Below are 20,474 nucleotides of genomic sequence, written 5' to 3'. Positions count from 1 at the left end.
CAATTCAATCAAGCAGCTCAATTTGACCTAATGACAGACTCATGGTCTCTCTATTGTAATTTTCATAAAGGTATCTATCTATGTAATGTATTTTATGGCACGAGGAGGAGAAAGACAGCCCAAAGTGACTCAAAATAGACATACAATTGCTAAAATAGACAAAATGTGTCTCTCTTCGCATCTATATTGTATCCACAAACATTTATATAGCACACTTAACGCAATGTAACCTTAAAGAAAAAAAATAGTGTGTGTAAATTATGAACCAATGGAGAGCGTTTGAGGTAAATAAACTAAATGAAGGTGAACATGTGCGTTTTACAAAGCGGCACACAGGTGTAATTATTATTAACAATCTTTTTTTCCATACAAATACGTCAATACACCATATATGACACATAATACTATTCAGTAATAATCAAAAATAAATCTTTAAAAGATTACTTGAAGAAAAAATCAATGCAGCATTAATATTAATAAAAATCAATTGAAAAGAAGCAGTATGGAAAAATCTACATACTATTCATCATTTTCATAAACGATAAATCTAAAAGATTACAAAGGTACGAACAGAAAAAAAGGTCTGTGCAAGAATCTGGCAATGTTTTCAAAAACATGTACCCACTATTCACCTTCTACATACAATATTAATATTTATACTATCTCCAATCTAAATCTGTCAATCGCATTTCATTTTAACATCACACACATATACATAAAATCCAATCAGCATAATTACTCACGCAAATGTAATTCAAATTTTATCGTAAAAAATGAATTTATCACAGTAAAAAAAACCCCATAAAACTTGCTTTTCATACGCCCAATAATCAATAAATGTCAATTTTATTTAACTATCATACACGTAAGATTAAATGTAATTTAGCATTGGAGAGAGGGAAGAGAGAAAATTGAGCTATATTTATGTAAAATAAAACAATTCATTGTTAATTTATACAATTTCAGCACATTCCATCTTTCAATTGAATATTTTAGCACGTTTCATTTTTAAATAATTCTCAAAGGGACAGAGAAGGTTTAATTACGAAACATTTTCACGAAACACCCGAGCCTTTCTTGACTTTGAATTATTCACCAAAGAAGTGCTAATATAAACAATTCAGCACATGGCGTGATTTTACATCATTTTTATTAATTTTTATTACTACATAGAGATTTTCTGTATATATGACGATGAAAAATGTAATGAGAAAATTAATAAAGACTTCAAAAAATATGGAAATTTTCTTTTTAATATCTCTGTACGGTAATAAATCAATAAAATTATTTCATTGTTTATTAAATTTTATCGTCGACACGTTTCTTTTTTGCATGCCACACGTTGTTTTAATAAATTTTTCCCTACAAGAATAGCTTTCAACGTACAAATGTGAATTGTTTAACAAGAATTCTCTTTAAATTTTAAATCATAGGATTGTTAAAACTTTAAACATGATGGGAAATAATTTTCTTTAATTGAGTGATTGATACTAAAATTTTGGAGATTGTTGTTTGCTTCTTTCTAAGCAATATATCCAATACTTTGCCTAAAAATAAATTAGTCAATCTGAAATAGAATTATATATAGGAAGAGCTGCAAATCATTAAATTGAGCTTTTACGACTCTAACGTCTAATTTTAAACGTTATACCCAAAGGAAACTGCCTCAACGTTATCACCAATTTATATATAATTCTACTCAATCTAAAAACATTCGTTCAACCGATACCAAGACTCTGCAGTCGATACTATAATAATAAAAAAAGGCCAGACATGATAGAAAATTAATTTACTGTCCAATAAACTCTCATTTTTTTCTCGATATGTCGTTCCAGTTGCCCTCGCGCAATGTTGTATCTCTTTAGAGGAGAGATTATCTCAAATAGCAATTTACTAGTAATTTTAAAATGCAATTACTTTAATTGCAATTATTTTTTTCATCTGGGCTTAAAGTTGCCTTATATTCTCTTCTGTTTCATTCTCTGCCTTATATCGTGTTTCCTTCTCGCAGCATAATACATACATATTCGCATATATATGTAGATATTGATTGCGGTGTTTGTCTATATAGTGTGTTTGTTGTGCTTCAATTTTATATATACATAGAGTACGTCTGGAAAACTTTGTTGTTAAAATTTATTTCCTCCACACCAATCCTGCACCTTCATCAACAACCACCACCCCCCATGAGAGAGAGAACAAAAATCGATGGAGAGCATTTGAAAATAAATTCACGTATTTTTCTGTGAGGAAAAATTCACTCAGTTTTTATACATAGTCTCCATCCAAGCCACCCCCCTGCCAGAGAATCCCTAGAGTTTAGAACACCCTCACCCCTCCACCTAGCCCCACTCTCCTGCCACCAACAATCCTCCCTCTCTTATTTGCCCTGAGCAGTTCAACAATTTTCTTGTGGTATTTTTCAACTCTTGAATATTTTCCCACCGCAGAGAGGAAAAATAAAATTTCACGAGGTGTGAGTGAAATATTCTGCTATGTATAGTACCCCCCCTCCACATCCTTGCAATGAGAAAAGGTAGAAGAAAAAAAAACATACGTAGGGTGGGTGAGAGCGAAAATATTCTGCGAAAAGAGAAAAACACCCAGCTAGATGGAAAATTGAATTAGCGAAAATTTCTCGAGGGTTCTTCTCGTCAATGGAGGGTGGTTGAGGATTCTATATCGTATGGCCAATTGATTGAAATTCTTCCGTAAATGCCATTGATACTGCGTAGAAAATAAATCAAGGAATTTATTTGTAAATTGAAAATGTTTTGAACGAAATTAAAAATAAATTTGGAAATGAATTTCGCAGAGGGAATGAAGAGCTAGAATTAGGAAGAATTTTCTCGCAATTCAATTTTGAATATTTTAAAAATGATTTGTACATAAAATTATTTAAATTTAAAAGTTACTCACTTTATGAAAGTTTTTTTTATATAGAAAAGAAGTTGAGATTCAAGAAATCTCTTTTTGAAAAATTTCTGAAAATTTTATGATAACAAAGTTAAAATTTAAATGTGGCACAAGTGCAAGCTTTCCAAAATTATAGAATTCATTAAAATCACTGAAGAACTGAATGATTTTATTTGTGGAGATGTATATTCTCTTGAATTTTCCTTCGCTTTAAATTTTATTTCAAATCCCCTTCTTTTTTGCCAAGGAATGGAGAAACTTTCTATGAGTTGATTACTACTGCTTTTCCCCAAAGCCGGATGTAGGAAAAATTTGGCAAATGGATGAAAAATTCTCTCCATCTTATTCAGCAAAATCCCACCCACATAAACCCCCCATGAGCTAAAGCTCTGCCTCCCGCACACAATTGTTATGTGAGCGGCATGGAAAATTTGTGAGTACTTTAATGATCCAAGAGACGTCCCAGGGATCAAAATCTTCAGCATTTTCCCACGAATTCATCTTCCTTGTGTACATTTTCTATTTTCTCACACTTTTCACCCCCGTGCCATCTCCCACACCAACCTCCCCATACAACTTGGATACCTTTTATAACCATTCTCACAGAGCTACCACCCTCTGTGAAAACACTTGAGCGACATACATTTTGTTGGATGGAATTTTTTACCCGTACCACACCCCCCATTATCATCCCTTAGGCATGCTCTCAATCCCCAGGGTGAGGAAACTCTGCAGAATGGAAGTACGGATGAGAAAGTAGAAAAGGAAGTGAGAGATCGTGGAGAGAAGGATAATCACCAAAGTTGCGCGAAAGGAAGAAATGCTCGTCCTGGGAGTGTGGGAGAGCACAGTGCCTAATTGGGGGTGGAAAAAAGGGCGCCTTTAAGTATTTTGGTAGCAAAAGAAAGACTACGAAGAAGAAGGTGTGCGGACGATTAGAGATGTGAATTTTCCACAAGGAAGATGGAGTCAATGGCAACTCCAAGTCTTCAACGCCACCCCCACTCCCCATCGCACAACTTTACCCATCCACATTGTAGAGCTTTAAAGCTCATCTTATGTAAAAGGTCGCTACTATATGAGTCACACACCAAAAGTTCTCGACCCGGGAAATGTTGCCAAATGGCATATTTTCCTCTCTTTCACTCCCATTGCCGCATTACTCCGGCACCAGTTTTCATGACACTATACGCCATGGAGCTCTCTTCTATGGAGGGGATTGTAATTTTCCCGAAAAAAGCGCCCACCCTTTTCGTATCCATGTGTCTCATTCACTCTTGCAAAACCAACCCTTAGTCGCTTTTGGAAAATATAATCACCCTCCCGAACGATAGTGAGATGGTACTGAAGGGAGAAAAGTTGAGCGCATGCGAATTTTCGCTACATAGAGAGGAAAACCCATTGAAAGCCCTACACAAGAGGGGCTTGTATGGAGGATTGGAAAATATAAATAGGGAAAAAAATCACTCCTCTTTTCCTGCGCCACAGGAAAATGTTTCCTCTTTTTTTGACACACACACATTTCTATTTTAGGGATTTTTCGGGTTTAATACATTCGTGTATATGTATGTATATAGCGAAGGGAAGTAGGTGGAATTTACTTGGAAAACTATGTGCGGAATTTCGAATGTATATTTACGCCCATCCTGCATAATTTTCCCATATATAGCAGACTATCAGAATTTAACAGTAAAGTGCAAGGAATCAGTATTATGTAGCAAATGTTTCCATCCCCTTTTCATACATAGTGCGAAAAATTCCACCCTTATAGATGATATTACTCTAGTGCGGCAAGGAGATTTAAACGTATTGAAGCAATGCAGCTAAAAGTTGAATAAATAATTAAAAAGAAATATGTAGTTTTCATAAAAGAAATTCTATGATAGAACAAAGTTTAATTTTAATTTTATTCAGCTACCTATATTTTTTTTTACAAACAACTGAAAAATCAATAAAGGAGTAGGAGAAAATTAAATATAAAGGCATTCAAAGGCGTGGAAAATTATTTATCCTGAAATGCGATTATTTTAATTTCAAGGAGGAAATGCAAATTTGACAGGGTTTGAGAATTGAGAATGAACGAGGATGATAATTCAATTTTATGTTTGTTTTTTCATATCAAATTAAACTCCTCGTGGTTGTTCTGTGTAACCGAAATTTAGGTTTTATGTGTCCAGTTTTTCTCCGTACTACATCGTGTTCTCTCCCTCTGCGACATCAACCCCTTCGCAGCAGAATAAACCCCCCGACAGCATATAGAACATTACATAAAGCATTTTGGTACAATGCTCTCCTGGCTCTCGCTCCAAATATCGATTTTTCCCACCCATTTTTACATCACATTCCCCAAAAAACATTTGTACACATGAACGCTCCATTTGTGTAACATTCCATGGAAGCATAGTGAAAAAAAAATAACACCACATCCGTGGAAAAAAATATTAAAAAATAAATATATCTATGGAAAGAATAGCATGTGTGTGTGGGGCTTCATGATAAAAGATATGTTGAAAAAATTGCAACATTTATCAAATGGATTTTTATTGCAGCTGAAGCACTAAAAGTTTTTACCATAAAGAGCATTAAAAAAATAAATTCAACGCAGATTTTTCCTCATTTCCACCATGTCCACCATATTCTCACACCCCCCATCAACATCCATCTAGAAAATGAGGGTATACAAAATATCCCAATTCATTGTGCAGAGAATGAAATTAAAATATTTTTTAGTCTCCATCCGAAAAAAAACATCGAGGTTTTTTTATTTTATTAGAGTGTCATAAAGCTCTGTGGGAGAAAAAGTTTTTCCACCAAGCTACGTAGCTTTTGTTGATTTCATTCTAGCTATTCTAGCTGAGGAAATGTTAAAAAAAAACAGCAGATTTTAAAGCTTTTAATTTTGTTCCTCTGTCCTTCGCATAGCCTTTCTCGCGTCATCTGCAAAAGCTTAATTACGCATCATTGAAAAACGGACGATGTTGCTAATTTAGAAGCGAAATACTTTGAGAATTTACTTTTAGAAGACTATAGAAAATGTTTGTATTTGAAAAGTGTTTAAAAGATCCAATCAAATCAATCGCTTTATAGGAAAAATGTCATTTTTTCTTTAAATTATCAAAATTCTAAATCAAAAATTTTGCAAAAGAATGAAACAAAGAATTACAGACTTGACAAAAATTCTAGGAGAAAAGCAAAAAAAACTTCCCAATGTAATAACCGAAAAAAAAATGTCTTGCCAGAAGTAATATTATATACACACAACATTATTATGGGTAGAATCATGAGATATGTTCCGCCTCCGAGGCTTTAGGACAATGTCAAAACTTTTGTTATCTTTCTTGAACATAAAAGAGAACATAGTATTAGAAAACTCCCCAAAGAAACATGGTTCTCTGCAATATAATAAAATAATAAGACATGGCTCTCAGATGCAATAAAACAGCGAAAGAAATGAGATGCCTTCCCCTAAAGAGAAATAAACGAGAATAACATATTTTTGTAAATTATATTGTGTGAATGAAAAGTTAAATTTTGAATATAATTTTTTTAAAAGATTTTTCCATTTCTGTGAGAACTAAAAAAATAAAAGAATAGAATCAATCTAGGTAGAATTATAATATAATAATAAATTCTTTAAGAATTTTAAGTTGAATCCCATTCGTTTGATTATGAATAAATTAATGTACTTATATTGAGTTTTATCCCATGTAATAGAAAAAATTAATTTCAACGTTTATTTTATATCGAATTTAATAGGAAATCATCAATCAATACGTAAGAATATCAGTAAAATAAAAAAATTATATATAATTAATGGAAAATCCTAAGGATGTGAAAAAATTAAAATGGCCTATTGTAAATCGTTTAATAGACATAATAGTTATAAATATAAAAGAAGCCTCTTCTTTGCATTTTCCTTCAATTTTAGTACAAATATTGAGTAGTAATGGTGTTCCAGTGGAATAAAAGTGCTTTAGTTACGGGAGCACTTGGTGGAATTGGTAGGGCAATTTGTGAAGAATTCCTCAAGAAAGGAATTCAAAATCTTGCCGTACTAGACATTAAAACTAAAGAACCTAATTTAGTGAAAAACTGGAGACAGAAATATCCAAATGCAACCATTATGTACTTTTGTGTAGATGTTAGTTGTGAGGAAGAACTTCAACATTATTTCACGATTTTTGCAAAAAGCGTCAAACATTTGGATATTGTTGTGAATTGCGCGGGAATTTTAAACGAGAGCACCCCGAGAAAGATGGTAGAAGTGAATCTATGTGGAACAATTACAACAACTCTTTTAGCCATGGAGCACATGAGGGTGGACAAGGGAAAAGGTAATGGTGGTGTTGTAGTCAACATTTCCTCAACAGCAGGGATCTATCAAACGAGTTCTCTACCAACGTACAGCGCTACAAAGCACGCCATTGTTGTCTTTACGCGATCTCTAGCATACGGACGTGAAAATAAGGGAATACGCTTCCTTACCCTTTGTCCAGGAGGTACAATGACACCACTTCTATTGTCAGTAAAAATTTTTCAAATGAAAACATTGGCTCTGCTGAAGATGTGGAAAAACTTCAAAGTACAGAGGTAAGTATTATTCGATAGGAAATACTTCTAAGAACTGATAAACGTTAAACTAATCGTCTTTGATGCTTGCAGTTCGAAGAGTGTTGCAAAAGCCGTGGTGAAGATCATTGAGAACGGTCAGAATGGAAGTGTCTGGATTGTTAAAAATGATAAATTAGATGAACACATTGGACCACCGATACTACATTAATCTTTAACCTTCTATTGCTAAATCTGAGTGACTACGTAGGATAAGAAAAAATGATTATTTAAAGATTTATTAATTAAATATCTAAAGAATTTAATAGGAAAAAATTCGTAATAAAAAATAAGCCTAAAACTAAGAGGAAAGTCGTCATAGAAAATACTAGAATTTTTATATAAAAATTTTAATTATGATTAACAAAAGCCCCCATGTGGAAATTCTCATTACATACAGAATATTTTCCAGCATTAGTTGAAAAAAAATCTCATGAGAAAATCTGACATTCTTCTGTAGTTTTTTCATCGACTTCCACACAGTTTAAAGAATAGAGAGAGAAAAAAATTTGCATCTCTCTGTTTTCAATTAATTTCATATTAAATTTTTTCTTTGATGCAAACCAGTGGCAAATGAGAAATAGGAGAAAATAAGAAAATTTAAAATTAATGTAAATTCTCAAGAATGTTACTTTTTTGGAAAGATATTAGCCTGAAGAATTATTTGTGAACAATTATTTCATCATTAGGATATTAAAAAAGCAATTCTCAAAGTTTTGTTATGGTGTATTGAGTACATGACCTGGTGACATGAATTTATAATTTTCACTTTGTACATAAATTCAAACATTGAGCTTTACTTTTACATTGTACACAAACAGTAATTTACATGAGATTTAAGAAAATGGATCTCTGCGAGTGAAGTAAAAGCTGATGCATGTGAAATGTTTGACGAGAAGAAACGACACATCTTGTGTTTCTTTGAATTTTGAACATATTCCTCACAAGCGAATCATCATGAGCTACAGAAGAAGTCAAAGTGTGATTTGCAAGTAGTGTCAATATGTAATTTTGTACTCAATTATCTTTCACGTTATTTTACATTTACTTATACATATATTTTCCATCGTCGTGATTATTTTCCCCTCTTGCAATTGCTCCTCATGATTTGCCCAGTCAACCTCAAGTATCTCTGGCTTAACGAGAAAAAGAAGTGGAATAAACCAGCAAAAAAAAATAAAATCGTTTAATATTCATAAATTGTATGTAATAATTTTAGTTATTATTGAGTCTTGGTGTGCTTCTTTTTTTACTCTCTCATACTCTTTATGCTACTTGTGTGTCTTTTTTTCTCAATACACCACACTATATATAAATATACCTTCTTCGCAGCCATCTAGCCGTGTGTTCAATGTCCAAAGAGAAAAGAGTTCAATGATCTCTTGTGCTTTCATGTAAAATATACATACATCTTTCTACACCCATAGTACATAAGAAAATACTATAGGCAATAGCATGAAATAGAGAAAAAATATATATAAATACACTGTTGTATACACATAACATATGTACATATCTACATATAGTTGTTGCCAACATTCAACTTTTGCCATACAGAAAATATCTAACTCTTTGAAAAATTTAGCTGAAAAAAGACTGCCTCTGTCCCCATCTCATTCTCACACTTTTTTAAAGCTCTACATAATCTCAACTATTTTGTAAAGGCACAACCGGCATACAAACACACAATCCACCAACAAATTAATTGTGAAACATCCATTAAGTGAAAAATTGTGTTGAAAATGAAATAGAAGAGAGGTACGAAAAAAAACTGATAGGATTATTCGCGATTGGTGATGGTTAGAGGAATTTGTGTGGCAGAGAAGACTGGAGGAGACATTTTGCACGGAGCTTTTGTGTTAACAAAAATAGTCTCACGATGGGGTCACTCGTGAGGTCAAACAAATGTCGCTGGGTGACAAAATAAATGGATCAATTTATGGCTTTTAATCCCCCTCCTTTCCCTGTGTCTCCCACTATGGTCCTCTATATGGATTGCTGCACACCATCGAAAGTCATCTAAAGTGAAATCCACCCACAAATGTCACAACAAACTAAACAACTCTAATTAATGCTGAGAGAGAAAAATTGAGCATGAAATCCCCACCAGAAACAGGATTGTGGGTGATGGAGCGTTGAGCAAGCAAACAGACAGTCACGTGCATGGGAAATTGTTTACAAAAAGAAATGTCAAAAATTTGACAGTTCTTTTCATGACAAGAAAATAAGACATGTGTCAAATATATGTTATGTCAAAATATTCATTGTCTCTTCTAGAGCTTTCAATTGTCCTCAAGCTCCAAAAACAGAACATTTTTTAATTAATTTAATCATATTTGCTATTCTTAATTCTCCATTCTTTTCAAAATGTAAATAATACATGTCATAAATTCCCATCTCTGATAATTTAAAAAAAAAACCTCCAAGGAGTTCATGCATAGAGAAAATAAAAAAAGAGATGAGAGATATATAGCAATTGCCACTACGATACCTACATAATACGAAAGGTATTGAATTAATTCACGGAAAAGCATTCACGGGGGAGTTGAAGAAAAACTCACGTGAAAAATGGGTGGAGAATGAATTTGATTTAGGTGCAGTTTATTATCATATTTCCAATTTGCATATTTTACTTTTTTTATTCATCACAGAAAAATAAACAATACACGGTGAAGAACCAAAGAAGAAAAATATCAACATCAACAATCTCCGCAAGGCGGACTTGAGTATTTTCTTGGAAAATTAAATTTATTGTGAAGTGGAATAAAAGAAAATAATAATCATCATTTTATTTGGGAAATGAAGAGTAAATAAATATTTTTTTGAGTAGCTACATAATATATATTTTACAAATACATTTTTTTATTTAATGCAAAATAGAAAGCTTCTAACTTGGAAAGCCCACAAATGACTTCTTGAATCTAAAAGAAAGTACGAACTCATGATAATTTATGATATACTGATAAAAAGTCCGTCTTAATTGCATCATAATTTAGACTTTATTTACAAATTTAAGTCTTCTTTTTTTTTCTTTCAGTGTAAACAGTCTATTTGTCATCGTCTATAAATTTTAACCGTGTAACACAAGGTGCTACTCCTACTTCTTTCTTTATTCATACACCTTCCCTTCTTGAAAATAATCTAGCCATTCTTTTTTTCATTTAATTTATCTATAAATAATCACCATATCACATAGAAAAAATCTCTTTCGTGACCATACAAACGTATTTTTATTGTCTAATCAGGGAGAGCTTAGAAAGCAGTAGAAGAAATATACATGAAAATTATCTCATGTCGCCAAACAATTACGAGAATTCTCAGCAATTTATTACAAAAATTTCTTATTTACTTTTTCTACCGCATGTGGCATTTAATGTGAGGAATTGTTGAAATTATTTTGAATACAAATAGAGGAATTGAGGAAGAATTAACTAATAAAGAATTCTTCTGTGGACTCATCCAATTCTTTCCCATGTTTACTAAAATGGGGAATTAATGTGAATTAAATTCTAAGAGATTTTTTTTCGTTATGTTTGAAAAAAGCAACTCATAAAATAATGTAAATATGAGGGGTATTCACTTGTATTTTATTACAACCATTTTTTTTTACAAAATGCGGGAGTTTAGGAGTTTACAAAGTGTGGAGGGAAATGTTATATTTATATTATCTATAATTTTCACAACTACAATATACCTAACCCACGTCATTTTTCACCATATCGTGGATGTTGCATTTGGTAGAGTAATCAAGAAAATATTTCACAACGAAGATAATCACCTTTCGCAGTATGCTCACATTGGTTGGAAAGAGACCCAACACAACCGATATGGAGAGAAATGTTTACCTTCCCGTGGTACAATCAAATTTATTATTTTCCTTTTTTCAACTCTTTTATTGGCATTATATGTATGTATATAAAGAAAATCACGAATAAAATGAGTTTGAGGAACAAAAAAAAACTCAAAACGAGCGAGTATCAATTTTCTCTCAATTTTTGTACAATCATTCCTAATACGTGAGAAAGAGACAGGTAAGAAGACGGGGTATTTTAAAGAGCGACTCCAGTGTTTTTGTGAAGGAAAAAAATACACACCACCTACATCCATATAAAAACATTTTCACAAAATACACACACTTGTGTATTTTCTTCCTCTGCCATCATCAAATTGCGCAGTATTTTCACATTGCACATGTACTATGGGTGAGAGAAACTATACACAAGTTCTATTCTTTGGCAGAGTAAAAAAAATACATATGTAGCATGAAGTGGTGGGGGAAAAGGGGAGAAAAATACCAAAATCTTCCATACTCTTCTTATTAACTTTCAAACAACATTCTCCATCTCTCTCGTACTACCAGTGAGTAGTATCCAAAGTAACGATGTAAGTAGTTGGTGGGAGGGAGATGGGAGACATTTTAATTGTATGTGTGGGAAAGAGAGACAAATACACAATCAGTGGATCAACAGAAAATGGATGCCTCCCAAAATGTATATTTCCCCCTTATGCCCTACACCCTCCCTACCCCCCTTTTACAGTCAACCAACACTCAACATATCTTCTTACCGCATCCCAAACCCCACATCACTGCTTCTCTAGAATCTAAAATGGGTTTCTTGTGCTCCCCAATACTACTCTATGTGAATCTCTCCGTTCCCATTTCCCCCACCACAAAGTTAAACTACGCCGCTTCGTCATCTCACCGTGTCCCCTTTACTCCCTCTACCTCACCCCCCCCCCCCTCTTTGGCGGGGAGAATATACATTCATCTTTCTCAATCGCACATCACTCTCCTTTGGCAGAGAATTTATGTTGCTACACATATTTGCTTGGTAGTCGCTGTCTCACTTCAATGTCTCCCCACTTTTGAATTCATCCATCTCATTTCCCCTTTTACTACCTAAATCTCCCATCTCGCTCATGTACATTTTGTACATAGCAAAGTAAGCACTCTGGGGCTCATATTTATATGTGTACGTGTATATATAGTTAAAGCGATTTCATGATCCGGCCGCCATCATCATATGACTTGCGCACTGAGGCACCAGAACAGTTTCAACCGCAGTCGATGTCGTTGCTGTGAACTACGACGAGCACAAAATCCTCTCTGCTACCATTTCTTTTTTTCCACCATTGCACAAGTATCCAATTTTAGAGGGATTTTAGCTCCAATCTCAAACAGGGAGGAAGAAGGAAAAAAAAGAGCACACGGTACACCCATCCCACCCCCTACCCCCTAAAAAAAAGATCCAAATTGCACTTTTTTTTAACCATCAACCACACACCATTTAGTTGGAAAACTTCTTCTCCTTCCTTGCTATATAACACATTTAACATCCAACACACAATTTTTTCCTCCTCAAAAGCCAGACTCTTCCTCCATTTTGCTCGCCCAACATCAATCCACTGTCAGACCTCTCTCTAAATCACTATGCCAGAAACACCCACAAAATAAAATACAAACCATTGCTGAAAACAATGGGTTATATTGTTGCAATTTTTGGCCCTCACCAGGATATTGGACAGGAGACACCAAAAAACCACCGCCCTCAATGTAATAAATAAAAGTGATTGTGACAATTTAATGAAACATAAAAAATGTTTTTTTTTCTCTCACTCGCTCTCGTATCCGGAGCTTTTTGGCGGAGACAATAAAAAAAATGGAGAAAATGGAGTATCTTCAATAAAGTGAAATGGTTTTGAAATTTAATTGACAAAAAATCTTCCCAATAGAGAAATATGCTCGTAAATAGAAGGAAGACAGCATGAGAAAAAATTGACACACCCAATTGAAAATGTGATTATTGAGCAATTTTTTTGTTCACTTCCAGTAGCATTTTATGCCAAATTATTGTCAATTTTCTTCACCACCTCTCCAGAAAGCTAAATTACTCTTTTTCTTCAAACTCTTCACGACCCCCACCCTTCATGAATCTTCCAAAATGTGGAATGCTAAATATCAATAATGATGTTTCACAGTATACCTATGTATATAGCACATAGGTATATTTTTCTTTTCGAGATTGACTCGCTCTCTAATATCAATAATATGTATAGAGGGAATAGGAAAAACAGAGACGCAGAAAAAACTTATTTGTGACATAAAATTGAAGGTGAAGGCATATAAAAGATAAAGAAATATTATATACCTACATCAAAATCAATATGTTGGATATATATAACGTGAAAATGGTATAGAGAAAAGTCAACCCTATTTCATAATAAAAGAAAAAATGTACATCCCACCTCCCTCCATTGCTTTTAACACCTCACAACTCACTTCTGAAGCTTCTGTATTGCGTAACAAAACACCACACTTTCTTACAAATCCAAACATTCATTGACACTAAAAATACAGCAAATATAGCTTCAAGGAAAAATCTTGGGAAAGCACACAGAGAAACCTTTTAATGAGTTTCATAGAGTGAAAACCTCTCGTGTATTATTGAACGTATGTTGTACAAGAACCCAAAGGGTTATATATAATATACAACATTTTCAAACCTAACACCTCCATTGAAATTCATAATAATTCATTTTCTCTGACAAAATGAAGGAGGGTCTCTCTTCTCCATAAGAACTCTTACATATTAAACATTAAAATGGGAAACTCCCTATGCCCTCGTCTAGAAAAGAACCTTCCCGAAAAAAACAATATTGGAAAAAAAACCTCTATAGATATACCGACAAATCTTATATGTGAAGACGGAAAAATAAACATAGGTAGTATTTTTTTGGGCGGTGGCCAAAAGTTGCCCTTGAAACATTACTCCTTCAAACTGCAAAACACTGGCATACATATATCGTTGCTACGTCAATATACAAGCCTCTCCCCGCTGCTCTTTTGCTTTGGTGCTTAATAAAATGCTGTTGAGACATTCAACTGTGAGTCAATTTCACCATTCCTTTTTGCAAAAATAAAAAAAAGAAAAAAAAAAAGATCTCTATCTGCACCATACCCCACTCAATGTGAATGTGAGACAGAAAATTCAAGTACAAGGAAAGCTCGTAGATGTAGAGGGCAAAGGCAAAGGCACTTTGAGCTTCACTCGGCAAGCCAAAAAATGCACTCAATACAATTCTGTAGGTATCTATATATATGCATATCGTGGAGACCCCACCGAGGAGAAATATAACTATTGTTATATTGGGAGATTGCTGAATAAACACCACTTGCTAACAAAATAAATAAATAAGGAAATCATTATGGAGACAATCATGGGGATTGTTTGGCTTCACAACCAAAATCCGGACCATTGTCTGATGCTTTGAAGATGATAAAAATTCAGTGACCTTGAGGAGGAAAGTTCAAAATGGTGGCACATCATGCTGAGAGAGAGGAGATGACATTTTCGACCCCGTGGTGCTTCACTAAATTAAATTGTTGAATAAGAAAAAAAGTATATATATATAGTGACTTGTTTAATCTATTCAATTGGCTTCCAAGAAATCCATCTTGAAAGTCATAAAGTTGGGATATGCTATGTAACCTAAATATGTACGTACATATGTACACACTCAAGTGTTAATGTAATTTACTTAGAAAACAAGCTGCATCCAGGCATAGAGTTCTATCATTATAACGGATATGCATTCTATTATATTTATATCTATCATACTTCACCCAGAAATAGTATCATGATAAATCTTCTAGACATTAGTATGTGACAATAGGTCTTATGAAAAATCTCACTGAAAGAAACATGAATGAAAAAAAATGCAATTTATATAGAAAAATTGAGGAGCATTATTTCTGCAATATATACACGAGACAGCATCCTAGCAATTGAGGAAAAAATGTTCATGATATACTGCAATGCATATGGTTTTGCTTCTTGGACACTGCGGGGAAAAAATGGGAATTCAGCCCATGGTGCAATGCAACAAAGGGAGGTAAAGAAAAGGCAATTGCCTGGACTTGTGTGGCTGGACAAAAAGGAATTGCTATATGTATCGTGAAATACAAAATTAACTTGTATACCTACATATGTATGTATGCAATGAATATATATATAATATGCACAAGAGTACAATGAGAAGAAATAAAGCCTCATTGCGTTGAAATTATAACGGCGGAAGACCTACAAGTATAATTTTTATGGCCTTGATACTTCTCGAATTTTATACATATGTAGGTATATACAACACCAGAGTGAGGAGTTTTACATTCTATATATACTGCACTTTAGGCGGTATAGTACTACAGAGTAATATAACCACAATAATGCCACTCTTTGCCATTACATGAAGAGTGTTAAAGTGAACTGTGCATAATTGATTCATATAAAATGTATACTGTACGTACATACCTACATATATATGTATGAAAAATGTGTACACATCATATACAATGATTATATATAGAAATGAAGAGAAAGAGATAAAATGTACCAAACAAAATGATATGGAGATTGCAAAAACAATTCTCTGGAACTTGGAAGGAAATATCTCGACCGAAACGCAATACAAAAAAATTAAACACACTGCAAAGAATAAAATCTTGAAACCGGAGAACCTTCTGTTCTGTGCCTCTTTTCTCCTTAAAAAAATATTACATTTCTTGTCCTAGAACTTGAAAGTTTTTGCCTATTTGGGGTGATGTGGTTTATAAAAACAACTTTTAACGAAACGTTCGACTTTTTTCTTCAACTTTTAAATTTAATACGAAGTTGCATAGTATTGGTAGGTACCCTAAACCTAACTATTCAAAGTCTTTATTCTAGAGACAAAAACTAATTAATATTTTCTCTAGAACAAAGATTATTGAAATTTTATTAAATTTTTTCTAGGTCTTGGACTTTTTAATTACGGAACCTTATAGAGAAAATCCTTTGAAAAAAAGCTCTAATTGCAAATTCATTCCAAGAAAATTATTATAAAACTACACAGCCTAAGGATATAAAAATACAAAAAAAAACATTAAAGAAAAATAGGACAATTTAACGAGAAAAGTTGTGTCAATGCAAATTACCCTACAAAAATTCATTAATGACAAAAGGAAAGAGTAGAAAGAAGAAAAAAAGATATTTCACCACAATTTCCTATTTGCTTTAGCATTATACCATGAATAAAGGCACCACCAACTAAAGAGACAGTGTAATGAGAAATTTTTTTCTTATTCGTCTTCCTTGTAGCAATCACTTGAAGAAATTTTGCTGTCTCTCCAAATGGAAGATGTTGAATTATATTATTGAAACAACCTACACATTGTCATAGGCACTCTCTCTCCGAATAAACAATGTCGAGTGCTCACAACTTTCTTGCAGCAAAATAATTTATCACACCAAGATACGTGGTGTGACATTGAATGACTCAATTCGCCATCCAGAAAGGTCATGGAAACATGGAAGATCTTCAGTTTTAGTGAGAATTTGTGGATTAGAGATGGACGCCTTTTATTACTCATTTCTGCAGATAGGCACACTTCTGGAGATTAATGATGGGGAGCCCTTTCGTATATACCCCCACCTGAGGAAATTTACCATGATTTTATTAACCATTTCCTATAGTAATAGACTTTTAATGATGATGACCATCAGTGGGTATGACAAAAGAGCTGAAATTCGGTCATTTTTCATGAAAATACAAATATATAAAAAGGTTTCTTTCTCTGTCGAGAATGGAAATGACACCTAGACGAAATAATTGTGGGAATTTTTGCTCATTCCGATTGAAAACACCTGCAAAATTTTTACAAAATTTCATGTTCATCATTAGTCATATCTATCCAGGAAAAAAGATCATTTTCTAGTCTTTATTATCAGTAAAAAGCTTGGCTATGACAAGAAAGCTTAGTTAGAATGACTAGACTTGGTTAAAAGATGAAGCTTAGTTCTTTAATACACCTGTTAAAGCCCAAGAACGCATAAGCCTTAAAGAGTAGAAGTTTTAGCGAACTGGACATAGCCTGATTCATTCTTTGCTATCAAGTCAAATTCACTGGAGTGAGAAAATTGGGTAAAATCCATTGAAGTATCAATATAGAGAGAGATCCAAGTTAGGTTATAATGTGGATGGAATGGTATAAAAGTTCTTGGAGGAGAACAATAGAGTCTGATACCTGTCAATCCATCATGTGATGGAATCATTCTTTTTCTATTCACTCTCAACAATACTCAATATTGAGCGTCTTTTCTCCCCATCAGCCCCACTATGAATAACAAAGGTATATTTATATATGCGATGCCTGGTATTACCGCAAGGCACTAATTAGGCCACCTTTTGTATAATGAAACAGCGTCGCGCATTTGTTCTCCCGCTCTTTCTCTCTCTCACTTGCTCTCCTTCGACTAACTTTATACAATTTTATTATATTATATTAAATTTATAATGACTTGCAATATACTTTCCAATTCCTCCCCACCTCTTGGCATGAGAACGAGAAGCAAAAACACCTCAATATGTGTCACTTGCTTTTTTGTTGTTGTTGTTGCTGTTGTTGCCTCAAACTGCGCTGTCTTTTGCGATAGCATTTGCTATTTCAGCACAAAAGAGGTAAGTCGAATGGATAAAAAAGACAGCGTCTTTTCTCTTCACATCTCCAACCATTTTCTCTTATGCTATAGAATTTTCTTAAATCAATTTTCTTCGCGCAGAAAATATATATAGCATGCTGGGAGAATGAATTAAAATTTCAGAGAAATCAATACACATAGTATGGAAGCTTTCGCGTGTAGTCTACATTGCTCTTTTTGGGGTGGTGGGGATATACACCATCGAATTTTCACATTACAATTTCCTCCCAAATGGATCCTTTGCGCCCATCCGCTTTCCAATACCCTCGGTACATATAGAAAATTTCATCACAAAAAGAAAAAGAACAATGGCTGTAGCATTGCTCAAGCCACAAAAGATCTTTCTGGATACAATAGAAATCGAAATATCTTGGCTATGTGTAGTATTACAATGTTCAAGATAAACCTCATCTCCCGTATACATATATTCCGTTCCACCCTCGATATCTTCTGGGCCAGGAAGAAGAGAGTCTTTTGGGAAAGATTCTGTTGGATTGCAATAAAATTACAGTAAAGTCAGTGTGTGTATCTTTTGTGTGGAGATTCTTCTCGCCTCAAACCATTGCAAGTTAGAGAAAAGCCAAGAAAGATATAAAAGAGTGATCCCATCTCACAGAGTCTGCACAGATATTCAAATGTGATGACTTAAAATGGTATAAGAAAGCAAAGTCTTTTGCTAACAAAGTCCAAAAGAAGCCAAAAACTTTTTCATACGCCATCTAAAAGAGACACAAAACTAAGAAATTGGATCTCTCCTCATATAACTATTGCAAGCTTGTATTATTTACTAACATTTTGTCTTTGCATAAATCTCCACATGAGAATATAAAATAAAAGAAAAAAATCAAAAATTTAACCTACACGATTTAGCCCTGTCGTGCTACCCACCTACAATTTTCTTCAGTCAGTTTTTTTTTGTCTTTTTAAATCCTCTCAATCCAGATTCTCCTACCCATAGGCACCCTCCTCTTCATATTGCATGTTAATGATACACTTGGATGATGATGGCTTAAGATGCAAATTTACTCCAATTATTCATTCATTTGCAAGTCTCTCCTATTCTTTTTACTCCAAAACGTCCCTCACCTCAAACTATTAATGACAATTATTGCACCACATACATACATATAGTCGAACCTTACACAATCCACACACGTTGATTTTCTTTTTCTCAGGTATTAACACAATCGGCACCTCACAGATTGCATTCAAAATCTCAAACACAAATGCCAAATGTTGCTGCATTGACACGAGGAGTCATTAAAAATACTTTCTGTGCATTTTAAATGATTGAGAGAATTGATCCAAAATAGGACAATTATGCAAATAAGAGGTGCTCAAAAGTGGATGAAGAAATTGAAGACAATACTTAGCTATTGAGATAATTTTAGGGAGTGCCTATGAATCAATTGAATATGTTTAGTATTTTATTCTTGAGAGTTCAAAAAGTATCGACATCTTATGTTGACTTCTTGTTACAAAGCAAAGAACGTTAGAAGAATTATTGTTCTAGGTTTCTTTGTTAGACTAGGTAATTAACCTAGAAAGTTGTTTTAACCAAGCTTAACCAATGGCGTTTAACCAAAACGTTTTGACTATTCAAAGACCTATAAGTTGGTGATTCTTTTTTATTTAGAACCACCTTAGAATCCTATATCAGTAGTTCTAGGTTACCTTGGTAGGCCAGTTAGTTAGCGTAGGAAGAACAAGAAGTGATCCTAAGTCATTGTTGTTTAAATCAAGCTTAGCCAATCTCCTAGAAACGTCTTGATTATTAAAAGAAATATTTTACATTAGAACCATATTAGAATCATAGATTACATAGTTGTGATTACACAGAGATAGCTAAATAATGATACAATCACCAAACCATGTTTAGAAATAGACTTGAAAATGCTATGAATGCTTCCAATTTGAACAAAGATTCAACGAACCCTCTGTTACTATTAACTCTGACATTTTCATACATACAACCGACAGCTTATTATATTATTCTTTCTTCATGGAGTTTGAGACCAGAAAGAAGAACAAGTACAAGACAAACAGGTCAGATTTCTTAAGCACAATCCATCTACATATGAACTTAAATAAAGTACAACTTTTCTCATTGAACAAAGAACAGAATTAAGCACAAAAAGAGGCGCAGACCCCAAAAAAAGTCCCCTTCAACTCTATCTCAAAAATGGCATATATGAGTATTTCGTTGTATTTTTGCTCTCCATGATAATGATTATGAGGAGAATTCTGTGGTACAATCATCTTGTGGAATCAGAAGAGGAGGAAATATGTGTGTATAAGAAAGACATTTCAACTGAAGACACGAAAGAAAGACGTACTATATATAGTTGAATATGAAGCAAATTATGTACAACATGGTACTTTCCTTGGAGGTACCAGCTTGTGAGAAGAGAGTAAGTAGAGAAGAAAATGGACAAA

At 33.6% G+C, this 20,474-nt stretch overlaps 3 protein-coding genes across 6 annotated transcripts in view; 2 read left to right on the top strand and 1 right to left on the bottom strand.

The window, feature by feature from the left end:
* LOC129790699 (transmembrane protease serine 9-like) overlaps positions 1-20,474 on the top strand; it is a 776,474-nt gene that overhangs the window by 150,000 nt on the left and 606,000 nt on the right. The window lies entirely within an intron of this gene.
* LOC129790638 (protein split ends) overlaps positions 1-20,474 on the bottom strand; it is an 89,198-nt gene that overhangs the window by 24,694 nt on the left and 44,030 nt on the right. The window lies entirely within an intron of this gene.
* Positions 6,647-8,727, top strand: LOC129790747 (alcohol dehydrogenase-like). The gene is made up of 2 exons (XM_055828440.1): positions 6,647-7,506; positions 7,579-8,727. Exons 1-2 carry the CDS (start codon positions 6,863-6,865, stop codon positions 7,694-7,696), a joined length of 762 nt encoding a protein of 253 aa, XP_055684415.1. The 5' UTR covers positions 6,647-6,862; the 3' UTR covers positions 7,697-8,727.

The sequence above is a fragment of the Lutzomyia longipalpis genome, chromosome 2 (genome assembly GCF_024334085.1).
Source record: "Lutzomyia longipalpis isolate SR_M1_2022 chromosome 2, ASM2433408v1".
NCBI lineage: Eukaryota > Metazoa > Arthropoda > Insecta > Diptera > Psychodidae > Lutzomyia > Lutzomyia longipalpis.
The sequence above is the reverse complement of the archived record's forward strand: the minus strand, read 5'-3'. Positions and strand labels throughout refer to the sequence as shown.

Bases quoted from the DNA above. Each gene is read 5' to 3' on its own strand.
- LOC129790747 (XM_055828440.1), top strand. From the start codon at position 6,863: ATGGTGTTCCAGTGGAATAAAAGTGCTTTAGTTACGGGAGCACTTGGT. The intron at 7,507-7,578 runs GTAAGTATTATT...TGATGCTTGCAG, and splicing joins AAAAACTTCAAAGTACAGAG to TTCGAAGAGTGTTGCAAAAG.